At 41.2% G+C, this 16,785-nt stretch overlaps 1 protein-coding gene across 2 annotated transcripts in view; it reads left to right on the forward strand.

The window, feature by feature from the left end:
• STX6 (syntaxin 6) overlaps nt 1–16,785 on the forward strand; it is a 45,368-nt gene that overhangs the window by 17,690 nt on the left and 10,893 nt on the right. For both annotated transcript variants that reach the window (XM_044758710.2, XM_014845264.3), the window contains exons 3-6: nt 175–269; nt 8,141–8,203; nt 11,388–11,513; nt 12,747–12,853. In XM_044758710.2, coding sequence (XP_044614645.2) covers nt 175–269; nt 8,141–8,203; nt 11,388–11,513; nt 12,747–12,853 — 391 coding nt within the window. The remainder of the gene's footprint in view (nt 1–174; nt 270–8,140; nt 8,204–11,387; nt 11,514–12,746; nt 12,854–16,785) is intronic.

A 16,785-nucleotide genomic window follows, 5' to 3' on the forward strand; every position in this document is an offset into this window, starting at 1 on the left:
TCATATAGCTGTGGGCAGAGAAAGTTTGAGCGTGATTTGTGTCAGGTTGACTATGGTTTCAGAAACGTTGGGCCAGATTTTATTGCTTGCCTGTGAGAGATTCTCTCGTTTAACACGATGTTGTTTGTTAGGCTTTTGATGATGAAATTGCTTTACCTTGACTTTTTGACCCACGCATAGTTGAAGCAAACCCTAGAAAATTCAATCTGGATGCAACCGAATTGAGTATAAGAAAAGCCTTCATCACTAGTACTCGGCAAGTTGTCAGGGTAAGAACTATGATCTTGTGTTATTTGTGTAAGAAATAGCCAAACTTCTTAGAACTCTTTCCCTTGTAAACTAATAGGTCAGCTCTGAAACCACTTTTTAGTATGAATTAAATGCCAGTTTCTCACATATAATTACTCTGATTGAAAAAAAATCTATTCTTAGTCTTGTCAGGCTTATTTCTTAGAGCAGAAATGAGAGCGTTTCTTGCTGGCTTTGGGAAGGTTACTTTAATGGTATCCTACTTGTCCATACCTCTCCTTCCTCCAAGCTAGTTATCTTTTTTCCTCTTTGTTTCTTAGTGTACTGTATTTCTGGACAAAAGGACGAGTTACTGTTGTAGAAACCATTTGGTTTCTTGATTGATTGGTAATCACTTTGCATTGTGAGGAGTGACTCTATTGGGTTTGGATGTCGGCCCCTTCTACCATCTGAATTGCTTCTGGAACTCTTGCAACCCATGTTACTGACATTTCCATATACAACTGCTTGACAGCCTTTCGGGAGTTATCCAGAGCAAGCAGACATGTATCAGAGTGTAAAAACCCAGTCCAAGTGAACAAATATTTAGTCTCCAATTATTTAGGTAATAACCTATTATTTAAAAACCTGAGAAAATTGCATTTAAATAAAACCTTGTATCATTAAGATATGTTTGTATTTTGAAACTATATGGCTAAGCCATTTGATTAGCATAACTAGATATAAGAGAACCAGCTGTCTTTAACATATGTACTAGAAAGCAGCTTCCTTGAATAAAGAGACTTGGGATCATACCAGTGCTAACATATGGCTTTTTAAGAGTCATCTTAGGCAGGAACCTTGGTATATGTTTGCCAAAGACTTTATGTCGTGTGATTTCTTTTTGAAATTATTTCAAATGGTAGATTATCACTGAACTTTAAATATTCTTGTTCCTTGTTTTATTCATCAGTTGCCCTTCTACATACATATATCTAAATTGTTTATGAATAAACCCACATTTTGATGGGGCGGTGACCCTTTTTGGTCCTCGGGTGCCCCGTCTATACAATGAGCATTTCGATTAGACACTCCTAATTTCTAGCTGGTTCAGAATGCTATCCTGATAAGGAAACATGTTGTTAGGTGACATTTTTTGATAAGGTAAATGATTCCCCAACTATTTATTTTATAAATGTAGTTTGCTTTTTAATTTTTTGTAATAGATTTCCAGAAGGAGACTTCTGTAGGTGTTGGTATTTAAATCCTACCAACCTCGCAGTGAAGCATTTATTTTTGACCTTAATCATTATATTTGTTCTTTCTGTGATGTCATGCTTGTAAATTTTGCACAGTGAAATTCAGAGGTCAATATATTGAAAGTTGTTAGTTGGTATAATTGGAAGTAAAATCCAAAGTTCGTTTTCTAATATTGGAAAAGCATTTAAAAATACTTCTTTGAGAGAAGTATTCTAAATCAAATCTGTGCTTCGAAATGTTACAGTCCTTCTAGAGTTGAGATCTAAACCATACTCAACTATATGATCCAACTGAATATTTTGGGGGTTTTCATCATTCTTGTTTTAATTTACGACTGTTTGTTGGAAAGCTGTTAATGTTTGCCACTGGTGGGGTAACAGTAGCACCTAACTGAGCTTTTGCACATCTGATCTTAGTAAATTCTAATTGAAATCCTGTGGAAGAGAAGGAAGCGGTATTGATGCTAACTTGATTTTTAAACAATGAAGAGCACCTTGTATTGATTCAGTATTACTGCATTCAGTTAAACAGTACTTGTCTGCAGAGCTCTCAGGTTCCAGGTGGAGGAGATTGATAGAGAGGGGTCAGAGAGTTCGCAGATTGGAGAAATGAGACGCAGGACTGAACTCAGGTTAGAGATTTGGACATCACAAGTTTATGTAAGCTCTTCTGTTACCGTTGTCAGCAGGTTTTCGTAATGTTGCTCCAAAAGGGATACATTTTGATCCACAGTGTATGCCAATTGTCCTTTCTCCTTCTTAGAAAGGGAAGTTGGTGATACACTCTGTGTGTGTGTGTGTGTGTGTGTATTTATATATATTGTTGTTGTTCTACCTGAAGAAATCTTTCTCCCATGTTTCTTCTCAGTGTTCATTGGTTTTGTGTTTAGTAAGCCCCTTTATTTAAAAAGAGTCTTATTGTGTATGTTTTTCCAAGCATCTTTTAAGTTTGTGCAGTTTTTTTTTTTAAAGATTTTATTTTTTTCCTTTTTCTCCCTAAAGCCCCCCGGTACATAGTTGTATATTCTTCGTTGTGGGTCCTTCTAGTTGTGGCATGTGGGACGCTGCCTCAGCGTGGTCTGATGAGCAGTGCCATGTCCGCGCCCAGGATTCGAACCAACGAAACACTGGGCCGCCTGCGGCGGAGCACACGAACTTAACCACTCGGCCACGGGGCCAGCCCCAAGTTTGTGCAGTTTTTATTATCTTTTGCTGGCCATTTTTACTGAAGAGAGCAAAATATTTTTGTTTTTCTGTAAATAGCCTTGAAATTTTTGAGGTAATCATTTTTACATTTGCGGAGTTGCCTGTACATCAGATTTTGCATATGAAGTATTTGTATTATGGAAATATATTTGAGAAGTAAGGTCGAGTGACTTTAATAATGGAAGCTTTTGTGGTATATGGCAAAAGAACAGTGATTGAGAGGTGAGGAGACCTGAGTTCTAGGCTCAGCTGCGTGACCCTAATCCAGTTTCATCGCAGCGAGTCATTTAGCCCCACTGGTTCTTAGTTTTCTTTATCCATGAGCTGATCCTCACTAACATTCTCTGACTTATTTTAGCTTTCGAGGGCTATCAGAACTATACCCCCCTCCCAAAAAATCCAACCTGTTCCAACCCAAGAATTGTGTATAGTTAATTATGCATCAAGATAGAAGTGACTTTGGTTAATCAAGAAGGGTGAGGTGTTCAGTGTAGCCACAGATGATGTTGGGATGTGAGGCCTATGAGCAGGATGCCCTGGGGTTTATACTGTCCTGGTCACTCGGCTTGGAAGACAGTGTGAAATGGGAACAGGAGCATAAATAATCAGGACATTTGTTGTTCTTTTGGCAGATGAACCATATTTTATTCGTACTAACAGCTTCTTGACTGCTGGTTCTAAATTTCGTATGTTAGGAAGAAGATGAGTAATTATGTTTTTGTCATGACAGGTTGTTACATAATGCTTAAAACTGTTTAAAACTGTTTAGTGACATAGCTTAAAATTCCAAATCCTGATATGAAGGTGATGTGTCTTATGGTATCTGGTGACTTTTAACCTGTGTAGGAAAAAGGCCATCCTAGAGGGGAAAGCCGTAGCTCCTTAATTGCAGCCATGGCCACATGCAGGATGCACACCACACAGCTGTGGAAGACTTCACTGACCATCAGGGCCGATGCACACACATGTGCATGCTCACTCGCACACATCCCCACCCCACATATTTTTTATTAAGGAGAGAGCATTAAAAATGAACTTGTGAATATTTATTTCATTAAACTAGTGCATGCTCATTAAAGAAAATTAGGAAGACTTTACAAGAGGAAAAAATAGAAAAAGAAAACTAAACTCAAAATAATACACAAACACAAATCTTTGTTGCATTTTCTTGTAGTTTTCTTCTCAATATATGACAGTTGTGGTTTTACATGATTGTGATGATACTGTTATGCAATCATAAACATTTTTTATTTTACTTGTTTAAGTTAAAAATCTATACTTATTTTTTAAATGCAAATAATTTTGATGTATGAGAGGTGAAAATGACCCTCTATTCTATAATTCCACTCCCCAGAAATAATTGCTGACAGGTTTCATATATTTTTTCCAGCCATTTTATGGACATTGGAATACACTCTTAAAAGAACTGGCATGAAGTTCCAATTTTTTTCTATGAAAAAGTATATTGTGGACATAGTCTTATATCAGTATAGATACATCTAGAGCAGTGCTGGTCCAGTAGAAGTATAGTGCAGGCCACATGCATCATTTTAGATTTTCTAGTAGTTATATTGAAAAAGGAAAAAGAAACAGGTGAACTTAATATATCTATATTTAACCCACTATATCCCAAAGATTATCATTTAACATGTAATCAATACTATAAAAATATTAATGAAATATATATTTTTTTAATTTCTAATTTTTTTTGTGCTGAGACTTCTAAATCTGGCATGTATTTTACACATAAGCACATCTCACTTCAGACATGAAGTTTTCATTGAAGATACTTGATCTGTATTTAGAGTTTATAAAACTTACAACTGAAAAAGCAGATTTGCATACTCAATATTTTCCAGATATGCTTAAAAGTTTCCCCGTAACTGAATTTAAATATCAATGAATTAAAGTTGAATACAGTAAAAAGTTGGATTCCTCAGTTGCACCAGCCCTACTTCCAGTGCTCGATCACTGCAGTCGGCCAGTAGCTGCTGTATTGGACAGAGCAGATTTAGATTATCCTTTTTAATGGTTGAGTACTTTTGTATGGGGATAATAGTTAATGTTTATTGAGTGTTTACTATGTCGTTGGCCACTGTTATTCACTCTCTGTTTTATCTCTGTTAATCCCCACAGTGACCCTATAAGGTATTATCTATACAGAAGAAATGGGCACTGAGAGAAACTGAGTAATTTGCCTAACTTGGCACAGCTATTAAAAAGCATAGCTAAGTCTTGAACCCAGGTCTTTGGCGTAAAAGACCATACTCTTAACCTGTTCTCTTACCTGGCTCTGTTATGATTTGCTTAATCATTGACCCTGTTGGTAGATAGATGACTGATAATTTTTGGCAATTACAAATCATATGTCAGTGAACATCTTTGTGAATATAACCTAGATATTTGTTTAAGCAATGAAGAGTTCATTGAGAATACTCATTTTAAATACTGGTTAATATTATTAAAGTATCCTACAAAAAGACCTTATCAATTATACTTCTAATAACAGTGTCAGATTCTGTATTTCTTAATACCTTCACCGTTGCTAAGTATTACCAGTCTTTTTTTAATCTTTCCCAATCTAATTGGGAAAAATACCTCTTAGCTTGCATTTCTTTGATTATTAGTGAGTTAGTGTGTCTTTTCATGATTGATCCTTTGTGTTTTTCTGTGAATTGTGTGTGAATATGTATGTATGTACCCCAGGTATGTACCTGCATGTATCCCAGGTGTGCAGCTTGAAGAGTTGATGAACTGATCACAACCATGGAAGCAGCACCCAGAGCATTCCAGAACACTCCCAGCTCCCCCCACCCCCGTGAAGCCTCCTTATGCTCCTTTACAGTCGTTACTCCCCCCCCGACTAACTTCTAACAGCAAAAACACATTCTACAGATAATGTTCAAAGTTCAGTTGAACTTCAAAATGACTTTTCCATACATGTGTGTTGATATTTTTAGTTATGCAAGTAATGTTCATTGTTTAAAAAAAAGACTATTATAAAATATATTAAGTCCATTTTAAAAAGCATATGTTATCCCACCAGTGAACATTTCAGATATTTGCTCTGCATAGTTATTAAGATATATTAAACAGATGGGATTATACTATTTATATTGTTTGATTGAATATCAGAATGTCATCTTAAACTCTATAGGTAAGCAGCAAAGGAATTCTGCAGTCCAGGAGATATTAGCGTAACGGTCTCACTTTGAGGCTTCTAGAATTTGTGTGGACCAGAGCTTCTCAGACTTCAGTGTTCATGAGCCTCACCTGGGGCACTCGTTAACTGCACCTTAGAATCTGACTCAGTAGGTCTGAGTGGGGCCTAGGGATCTGCATTTTTAACACTTCAGGTGACTGAGGTAAATCTCAAACATTTCAGAAACATGCCTTATAGCACTGAGTTTCCCTTCTTTTAAATATACCAATATCTATATTTTTACGATGAATACCTTTTTTTACTAAGTATATTTTTCTCAGTTTCTGTGGGTAGCATTCATTTATTTTTTGTCTTTTGAGGTTTGTGAGCAGATGAAATAAGTAGAGAACCCTAGAATTTCTGGGTCAGCTGGACCCTAGATGGAGCACCCCTCTCAGATGCCCTGCCTACCCAGTGTCATTTCCAAGGGCTCATGGATGCTCTTGTTGAAGGCCCCCAGAAGCAGGGAGCTGGCTCCTGGGTGTGCTCTTTCTCGTCTTGAGCAGCACGGTTCCTCTTGACAGGTTCTAATAAGGTGATCTGCTCTGCTTGATTGCCAACATTTTTTCCACGGAATAACCAAAGTGATCTTTTAAAACATGAACCAGAATACTCCACGGCCCTGCTTAAAATACTTTTAAGGGCTTCCCATTGCCTTAGAACAGAGGCCTGCAGTCTGTGGCCCATGAGATCTAAGAATGGTTTGACATTTTTTAAAGGGTAGTTTAAAAACAAAGAATATATGGTAGAGGCCAAATATTTACTATCTAGTCCTTTATAAAAAAAAGTTTGCCAACCCGTGCCTCGGAATAAAATCTAAGCAGCCAAAGGCCCTGCGTGTTTTGGCCAACCTTACCTTCTGTCCCCGCACTCCGCACACACAGTTGGCTCCTTCAGCCACACTGGCCTTCCTTCTTAAAATCTAAAAAGCACTAAGCCTTTTCCTGCCTCCAGGCTTTTGTACTTGCTGTTCCCTTTGCCTGGAATTCTCTGCCCTTCGTGCTTTGTGTGGGTGGCTCATTCTCATCCTTCAGGTCTCGATTCACGTCACCCCTGTCCTTCCAAAGCGGCATTCACCCACTCGATTATGCCCTTCCTTCCCAGCCTGGTAATGACCTTCTTGACGTGTTTGTGTGATGACTGTGCCTCTTCTCAGCCATGGGCGAGCTCCATGAAGCAGGGGCTGGGTCTGTGGTGTTCACTGCTGCATTCCAGGCGCGTGTCAGGCATCAGGGAGTATTTGCTGAAGGAAGGAATGGGCACTTTGAAAGTTGAAGCAAGTGGTTGTTATTCATACTTAGCACAGAGGAGTCATGGAAGCTGTGGCACTGTCTGGGCTACCATTCACTTGTCATAGGTCTTGGGAGAAGTTTCTTAAAGTCTAATACCTTAACATTTGCCTCTATAAAATAGTCTACTTGCCAACAGAAAGTTATGAAGTATTTTTGCAACCTTTTTTTTTTTTTAAGAAAAATTGTATTATAGTAATCATGTACTCAGTTCAAATCATTTTATAGTATATGGGGTTGCGGTTAAACATGATAAGCAAAATGGCTCATATTTAATAAAGTGTTTTGCCTCAAATTAAGTAATGGTTCCATTCATTTTTCTTTCCATACAAAATTATTTTTGGTACCACTCTGGAGATTCACTCTGACATTAGAAATAGTCTAGATTTCACATGAGTCCAACTCAGAAGTAAAAGAAGTGACCTGTTGCGTCACAGTTGGAAAGCATTCTCTAATGTTTAATGGTAAATGTACTTTATCCTAAAGTACATGGTTTTCATATGTATCATACTCGAAGATGCTAGCCCTTGAGCACAGGCTTGTGTGTTTGAAGCCCAGGGTTGCCATTTACTGGCTGTGTGACCTTGAGAAAGTGTCTTAGGCTTTCTCGATCTCGTTTCCTCAGCTGTAAAATGAAGGTAATACCAGCTTCACAAGGTCATTGTGAGAATTCATTGCTGCTGTATGCACTTGTTTAACAGTATTTCTGGCTTGTTAGGTACCCAGGAAATGCTAGTTCCTTCCTCTTAATTTAGTATCCAGCTTACCTCTTTTTAAGGGGGTGTCATTCTTTATTTCCTTTATTTTTGAAATAAAGCCCAAAGAATGCTCTTTCTGTAAAAAAATAATAATAATAATAATAATTGTGTGTATTTTGCTAGTGTGCAAAATATTAACCATGATTTTGTTTAAAGTATGTATGTTTTTTATTTGTTTTCTGGTCTTCTACTTATTAGGACATGAAGGATCAGATGTCAACTTCATCTGTGCAGGCATTAGCTGAAAGAAAAAATAGACAGGTGAGTAAACATCACAATATACAATATCGTCAAAGAAAATACACAGTTTGGATATTTGGAATTTAAAAATGCTGACCATTCGTGTGTCATGTGATCAAGCAGAAGCCCTGTGCATGCTGAGCCCGGAATGACGATGGCAAGTTTTATGAAGGTCTGGTCAGCCTCCTGCCCCAGCACCACTGTCAAGTGTCCATCTGTCCCCACCACCCCCTACTTGCTTCTCTCCTCTGGACTCCCATAGCACCCTCTGCTGACCCTCAACAGCCCTTAGCACACAGCCATTTATTCCACACCTCTTGGGCACCTTCTGTGTGCCAGACTCTCTGTTAAGAGCTGTAATTGCTTAGTTTCTTGTCTTTTTCTCTGCTGGACCCCAAGCTGCGTGAGAGTGAGGAGGGATTGTCATAGTCTGTTTGGTTTTGTTTTTAAATCTCTAGCTGCTGTTACACTGCCTGCCTACCCATAGAACTCACTAAACATTTAATGATTGAAGTTTTGTGTAAAGAATTTGAGGAACCTTAACTGTGTGTTAATTTAATGTACGTTAAATTAAATCTTTCATTGTTTTAAGTATCTCTTTTTTTTGAGATGAGGTCCAGTTTTTATTAGTTATCACAAATAACTTATGAAACCTAATAAGTTTCAGAAACCAAAGCACAGATATTGACACATCAAAAATAAAAGCTACAAGAGGCCAGTCCTTGAATTTTAAGTATCTTTTTAAAATTAGACATTTTGGTGTATGATAGAAATTCCTTTCCAACTGATAAAATACAGTCCTTTTTAAAAAATGTACAAGTCGAAATTTAGACTTGATTTAGATTCTGTTCAGACTCCATAAAGTTACCAATATTCCATTTAATGGACTTTTATCTCAAGAAAGCAGCTCACTATTTTTAACTAACTGGGAATCAGTTCATAATATAAATCCTTACTTTATACCTGTGGGTGTTCATTGACCCTCTTAAGTTTGAAAACAAGTATTATAAAAGCTTGAAGAAGGGAAGGGGGCTCTCCACATATCACCTAACTTATTTTTCCTTTCCCTGCGTTTCATTTTCCAAGTCGTCGTCATTTTTTCGTCCTGTCTGCCTCCCTTGCTCTGACAGTGCAGCTAGGAAAAGCCATGAGCTAGCCCTTTCCACGTGGCACTCCCTCTTGAAAGAAGCTAGTGAATGGCCACAAGCTGGCTAGTTTGAGAGTTCCCTTTTCGTTTCCACCCCAGCTTGCGGAAGTTGAGTGGCAGTGCCTGAAGTAGTTGTGACAGTGAAGTGGGTAACACCTATCTTTTATCACTCCTCACTTGCATTTTTTATTCTCTAGGTAGTGTAGTTGAACTAACATAAATAAAATGTGTATTTATACACTGCCTTTCCAAGTATGGCTTGGAACTTTGTTTAGCGTGGTGAGTGAAATGTCTTAGAGTCACAGACTTTCCAGGAGTGGCAGGGCCAGGGTTCCCTGAGCACTGAAGCTGGCAGAGTCGGCCTCCTGCTTCGTGTCAGACCAGGTGTTGTGCTACTCGCTGCTTGTCCAAGACCTCTGCTCTGGCACCTCACACAGGCTGGTCTTTAGTGCACTGGGCCCTCTCCACATCTTCTTTCCCATTAAAACAGAATTCTCCTGGAGGTCAGACTGATGAAATCTGAGCTACTTCACAGTGAAGCATAGATGACGCTCAACAGTGTGACATGTGTCCACCATAGATAAGCTAGAAAAAATAGCCATGGCTGTGGTCCCAGGAGCACACAAGGCCCTGGCAGAGTCCCAGTTCTCTGTCCGTAGCCTAATGATGCACTATAGCCTTTTTCTGACCTTGAAAAAATTGTCACTAAGCCCCAGGGCCCTCCACAGAGGTCCTTATAGTCTTTCCATCGGAAAGAACAGGATCTTTTAAATGTTTACAGCCCTCAGGCCAGGTTGGGGCAAAGCCATCCACAAAAAGCCTTGCTTTATACCAGAGACAGTCACCATCCAGCCTCTCGACTGGGCTGGAAGCTCTCAGACGTTCCTGATCCTCTTGTCGTAACCACCTCAGAACTTAGGCTCCGCATCCTGAGCCCCGCTGAGCCCAGGCCCTAAAGTGTGGCCGTTTGACTGAATTCATCTCCGAAAGCAGGGCAAGGCAGACAGTGTCATATAGAGGGGCTTTTGGAGGGCTTTTCAGACAGAACCAGGTCATCAGTTAGGCTTTTAACAGTTACAGAGAGATAAAGTACTGGTAAGAAAACTTGGCAACCCTACAAGGAAGAAGAATCTTAGTCGCCAGCATCTTCTGGTTCTTTGTGCAGGCCTGGTGTGAGAATTTACTTTGACTAGCAGCTCAGAAAGGTTCGTGGGATCCTTGTTGGAGCTGGCCGCCTAGACGGAGCTCTCACATTCCTGGCTGGCCTCTTCATGCAACACAGACATTCCCAAACTTAGCCTTTTCTGGCTACAAACTTCCTTGAATTTGTATTGGGAAACCTGACCCTGGCGTGTGGGGGCCCCGGTAGAGAACTCTGGCTTCGGGGCCAGTACCTGCCTGGGTTGTCAGGGTCAGGCACCCATTGAGGCCATACCTGCCTGGTGAAGCAACCCCCAGTTCCCATCTGGGAAGCCTGTAGCCTTTTAGTTCAACTGAAGGACATTGGGATTTATTCATGGGTTAAATTGAACAGACGTTTGTGGTTCTTGTGCCTTCTGTACGTAAGGGGCTATGACTTAGCTTCTTGTCATTCTAGGGAACTCTCCCCTCCCCCCTCCAAAAACACAGAAGCTTTCCTGGGTCATACTTAAATAAAAAGAACTCTAGATCTCTGGAGTCAGGCTAGAACCTGTGGGTCTCTGGTGAACTTCCAAGGGTGCTTAGGAAGAGCTGGCCTGAAGAGACAAGTGCTTGTAGATTGTAAGGCAGTACACAGATGGGCATTTGTTGATTTGAAGTTGACATTTATTTGCAGTTTAGTGGGACAAAGCCCATTTGTGAGTCCCTTTGGGAGAGTTGGAGACAGAGAGTGCCTTTCCTGGCATTCCTTAAACGTACCACGCAGGCACCAACCTACTCCACTACATGAAAGGCTGAGCCGGGGGAAGATAGGTCATGAGCAGTATGAGAACTCTTTATGTCACTGCTGGAGTGCTGGTTGAGAGATAGTAACTGTGTGTTCCTCCTGGCCCCGCTCTCCCCTGTCCCGTCCTGCAGGCACTGCTGGGAGACAGTGGCGGCCAGAACTGGAGCACTGGGACGGCGGATAAATACGGACGCCTTGACCGTGAGCTCCAGTTGGCCAACTCCCATTTCATCGAGGAGCAGCAGGCACAGCAACAGGTACCTGAGAACCCACCAGCTAAAGACCAGGAGGTGGGGGGCAGGGCCCTTCCCTCCGGTCCTCTGCCAGCCATGGGGCTTCGCTGCTGATTACAGGCAGGCGGGCCAGAGCTTGTCCTGCGGCTGCCTGTGTCTCATGTGTAATGATTGCATCTATAAAGGGTTGTTAAAACCTCCTTCAGAACACGACTGTTTCAGGAGAACCAAGCTTGATTAGGTCCCTTAGGAAAAGCTGACCAGACATCCAAAACTGACAGACAAGGCCGTTGGTTAAAAAAAAAGCAGCCTCTTCCCCAGCCTCTGTTTGTATACTCAGTTTTTGTTTGTTTCATCAAACCCATTTTCAGAAAAATTGTCATTGTTTTTTCATTGAAAATTATTGTTGATTCCATTATATAAACATGATTGTTTTGGTGGAGGTTAAGAGGTAGAAGGAAGGTGAGGTCGACTATGTCTGCGTTGTTGCTTTTGATAGGTAGTTGTATTAAGAAAAGGAAGCTAATAATAGTGTGGGGACTTGAGGATCATCTATCCATTGAAACGATTGGTTCATAAATACTGTGTTATGTGTACGTGTAAGTTATGTATTCTTTTGTTCTTTTTCCACTAGCATGTCTAGACAATTATCTACTTAAATTGCTATTTACCAAGCAAACTTTTTTTTGTAAAATGTGAGGAGGCTACAGTACAGTAAAAAGTAAATATTTCTCACTCAGTAGTTGTCCTTGAGGTAACTTACTGCCGCAGGGCTGTCTCTGGTTTGTCCTTGAGGACGGAGGAAGGGAGTCTGTGGGCGTAGTTTTCCCGCATCTAGAGATTTGCCAGACTCTCGTATTTAAGCTGTGGCAATCTGTTGTGAATTGAGACCTTGACCCTGGCACTGGGCTTCCTCTCCCCAAGCACCCCATGTGCCAGTGGTCGCTGCACAGGTGCTTTCAGCCATTGTCTGTTCCTTTGTTGGACCTCCGCCAGCCAGAGTAAAGCTCTCTTGGTGGTTTGAAGCCCCGCTGACTGTTCACAAGTTGGATCAGCAGGAGACATCAGTTGCTTGACAACCCAGCCTTTTGAGCAGCGTGTTCTCGGAGGCGACGGTCTGGTCCTTTGATTTCTGGGCTTTGCTTCTGAATGCGAATTGTCCCAAGTTGGCAAAGAAGCTAGCAGCTGCTAGAGTGCTGGGCTCAGAACCAGGTAAGATGGATTTTAATTGCTTATTTCCCGTTTCTCTGGCACCAGTTGATCGTGGAACAGCAGGATGAGCAGTTGGAGCTGGTCTCTGGCAGCATCGGGGTGCTGAAGAACATGTCCCAGCGCATTGGAGGGGAGCTGGAGGAACAGGCAGTGTGAGTACCAAAATGCCCCTTCCACTGCAGCAAAAGTGAGGGGAAAGCCATCTTATGGGACCCCAAAAAGCCTGACAGTTACATGGCTAGTAAAACCAAAAGCTGTTTTATTTATGGCTGCATCTTTATTCTGCTCTGCAGACTAGCCTCTCCAAAAGATTTATCAGATAAAATGTTCAACAGGGTTTAGGCAAAGTTATTATTATTACCATTATTTTTAAACACCTACAAAAACAGATATGAATTCCTCTGAGTAGATACTTGAAGTGTAGTTATGATGTGAAAGAAATGGCTGCATAACCTCTGTGGAGACTTTTGTCCCAAAGAGGGTAGGACGTGAGCTAACTTAACTTTATCATCCCGTGACTCTCCCGCTACATTGAGCACAACTTTTTGTTCTGCCTTAAATTTTAACTTTATGAAAAAAAACTTATAAATTTAACTCCAATTAATAAAAATATCCCCCCTCTAAAATAAAATGTAAAAACACACAAGAAAATATAACTGGGTTTATTTGCTGTCTCCTTTTGCTGTCTGATGTATAACACCAGAAACAGCATTCTTAAATGGTGCTACATAACACCTTTACCATTTTACAAGGTCTTTTTGAAAAAAATAAGACAATCCACTAGGATATTTCAGACACTCTCCTATCTCAATCTCATGTTCAACGTTATACATTCATTCCTTGTAAATTCAAATTGGGCGTCTAGTCTACTGGGAGGCGCTGGGTGTTGATAGAGGAGTGAACGGAACAGACTGTCTCTGCTCTCAGAGTTTACCGTTTACTGAGTAGAATGGACATGATATAAATGAATGCGAGTCATTAAGTGGCGATGGCGAAGTGGAAGGACTGCTGTGATGGGGGAAGTGCACGGTGCTTTGAGGGCCCTGACTTAGCCTGATCTGCAGACCCAACTTAGTCTAAGGCCCCTGAGGAGAGAGGTTTAACTGGAACCGGAAGGGTGAGTAGAAGATGGTGAGCCGAGAGTCAAGTCAGGGGGAGGGGGTACCAGGAGGAAGAAAGAGCCCTTGTGCAGATGTAGAGGTGAGAAGGTGCCTGGAACAGAAAGCTTTAGTGTGTCTGGAGCATGGGGATTGAGAGGGGAGTTCCAGAATCAAGACAGGGAGGCAGAGAAACAGATCAGGGAGGCCTTAGAAGCCATTTTAAGGAGTTTTAGGACTCTTTATTCTAAGGGTGATGGGAAACAGTGAAGGTGGCATTAGGAGTAATGACGTGGTGAGGTTTCCGTCTTTGGAAGGCCATCTGTCTAGTTTAGATGAAGAAAAACAGTAGAGCAGGAGTGGAAGCAGGGACCCCAGGCAGGAGGCTGGAGTAGCAGGAATCTAGGCAGACATGTTTAATTTCTGTAAAATGCATTCTTACCCTAAAGTTCCAGTGTGGTAATGGGAAAGGACTAATTGCCTGAGCTGCTCCTGTTTGGGTAGATGATACAGCAAACCTTGGAGACTTCCAGTTAAAGGTGGTGAATTAAACACCCACTTTTTTTTTTTTTTTTCAAGATTTAAAAAAATTTTTCCTTTTTCTTCGCAAAGCCCCTCAGTACATAGTTGTATATTTTTAGTTGTGGGCCCTTCTAGTTGTGGCATGTGGGGTGCCACCTCAGCATGGCCTGATGAGCGGTGCCATGTCCGCGCCCAGGATCCTAACTGGCGAGACCGTGGGCCACTGAAGCAGAACACTCGAACTTAACCATTCAGCCATGGGGCCAGACCCCTGAACAGCCAGTTTTATCTCATCTCCCTTTCTAAAGCCCAATAGAACAATAGCAAAGGGATTTTTTTTTATGGCATAAACCCGTGGGGACATACAGCATGGAATAAGAGACAACGGTAGCACTTTAGATCCTGGAAAGTAGAAAGATGAATGGTTACTGACTCAATAGACCGGAGAAAGTGAACCCTCAACCAGCAGAGGGGGGAGCCAGGCAATGTGATTCATGCCACGAACCCCCCAGCTTGGAAGAGTGTGTCACTCATGACAGTGTAAACCCCGAATAGTGACCTCATCAAATTGTGACACAGTTACTTTGGAAGGAAGGGGAAAGGGAAGTAGGAAGGATGCTGGGGTGGGAATGAAATGGGAAGAGAGCTAAGCCCTAGCCTTTCACAGTGCAGAACCAGCGGGGTCAGGATCCTGAGGTGCAAGTCTGTTACTGCGGCACAGAGGAGAGCACCAGGGGCAGTGCGAGGGGTGGAAAGCCGTCGCCCGAGGAAGTGGGAACAGCTGTGGTGTTTATAAAAAGCCTTATAGGACTTTTTAGTTCTTTAAACGGTGAATGTGTATAACTAATAAAAATAATAAGTAAATTAAAAAGAAAACACATGGGTCTAGACTTAGACCTGCCGTGCAGTACTATCGCCGCTAGCCACACGTGGCCATCGAGGACGTGACATGTGGCCAGTCTGAATTGAGACATGCCCTGAGTGTAAAACATACACCAGAGTTTGAAGACTTAGTTTGAAAAACATGTAAAATAGTTTGTTAATAATTTTTGTATATTAATCACATTTCAAAATGATGGTGTTTTGGACTAAATAAAACAGATTATTAAGGTTAATTTCACCTGTTTCTTTTTATCTTTTTTAATGTGGCTACTAGAAAATATAAAGTGGCATATGTGCCTCCCATTTTTCATATTCCTGTTTCTTTTGGACAGCAGTGAGGTACATAGATCTGAGCTAGAGACTTGGTTAGTGGGTTTCCTTGGGCTGGAGGTTAGATGACTTGCTCATGTTATCTTCAGGAAGAAAAGTCATGCCCAGCGCACAAAGGTAGCTCTGTTTGTCAGCACTTGCCCTGCCTGGATAGGTCTGCGACCTGCACAGCCAAGATGCCACCAGGATCTAAGATGAGCTAGAAATATTTTAATTTGAAAATTCAGTTAAGGGACAAAGACTTGTTTATTTAGTTGTCAGCAGGGAGTTTATTTAATAATTGACTTAATGAGGAGTCGGTTGCCCTGAATCCTATGGAGCTGTCACGTGCCTCGTGTGGGCAGACCGAGACCAGTAGTTTCGAGCTGCCATTGATGCTGTCAGAGTAATAAACCCTTTGTAGTAAGACCTCTGCTTCTAATTGTTATGTTGCATTCTATCCTCAGAATAGTCATATGTTAATCAAAAGTTGAAAAGTCTGGAATGTTGAATAATTTATGAAATAAACACTATTGGAATAGGAGTATTTTGGTGTTTTCTTTGCCACCTGCACCTTGGACAGCAAATAGTCTGAGCCTCCTGGAGCCAGTTCTCTTAGTGGGGAAACACTGGCTTCCTGTGGCTATAGACAAGGAAGAGCACATACCGTCGGGAATGTCAGTCCTAAGGCCTCCGGCTTTATGATAAAGTACAGACTGCTTTAAAAAGGAGAGATTATTTGATTAAAGTGCATTTCCTAACTCATCCTGCGGTAGAGTGTTCTGTATGTTACATGGTGCTTACAAGACCCTGGTGGGGAAGCTGGGCTGACAGGATTGCCCCACTGCACAGGTGAGGAAGCACTCCCAGCAGCTGTAGGATGCCTTGTCCAAGGTAAGCAAGTGGCAGAGGATAGTTGTCTGACTTCACATCGCTTTTCTACCACATTTCACTGACACTTAGTTTGTCTTATTGTATGGTCAGGTCTACACTGCCTTGTCCGTAATTCTGAAATTTGGAAAGTTGAGAAATGTAAAAAGGATTTTTTTTTAAGTTTGCAGTAAATTCATGTTACAGAGAAACCTGACCTGAACAGAGTGCAACTATGATTCCTCGTAGTCTTCTCTGCAGAAGTGTTCATGTGTTTGATTATGGGGTTGGCCCCAGACCCTGCTGAGACTGTTGGCTAAATATACAGCATGTTATAACATTACTTTTTTTAAATTCCCAAAATTCTGAAATCAAAAACGTATCTTGTCCCAAGGATTTTGGGC

Source organism: Equus asinus, chromosome 25, assembly GCF_041296235.1.
Source record: "Equus asinus isolate D_3611 breed Donkey chromosome 25, EquAss-T2T_v2, whole genome shotgun sequence".
In the NCBI taxonomy this organism is placed as follows: Eukaryota; Metazoa; Chordata; class Mammalia; order Perissodactyla; family Equidae; genus Equus; species Equus asinus.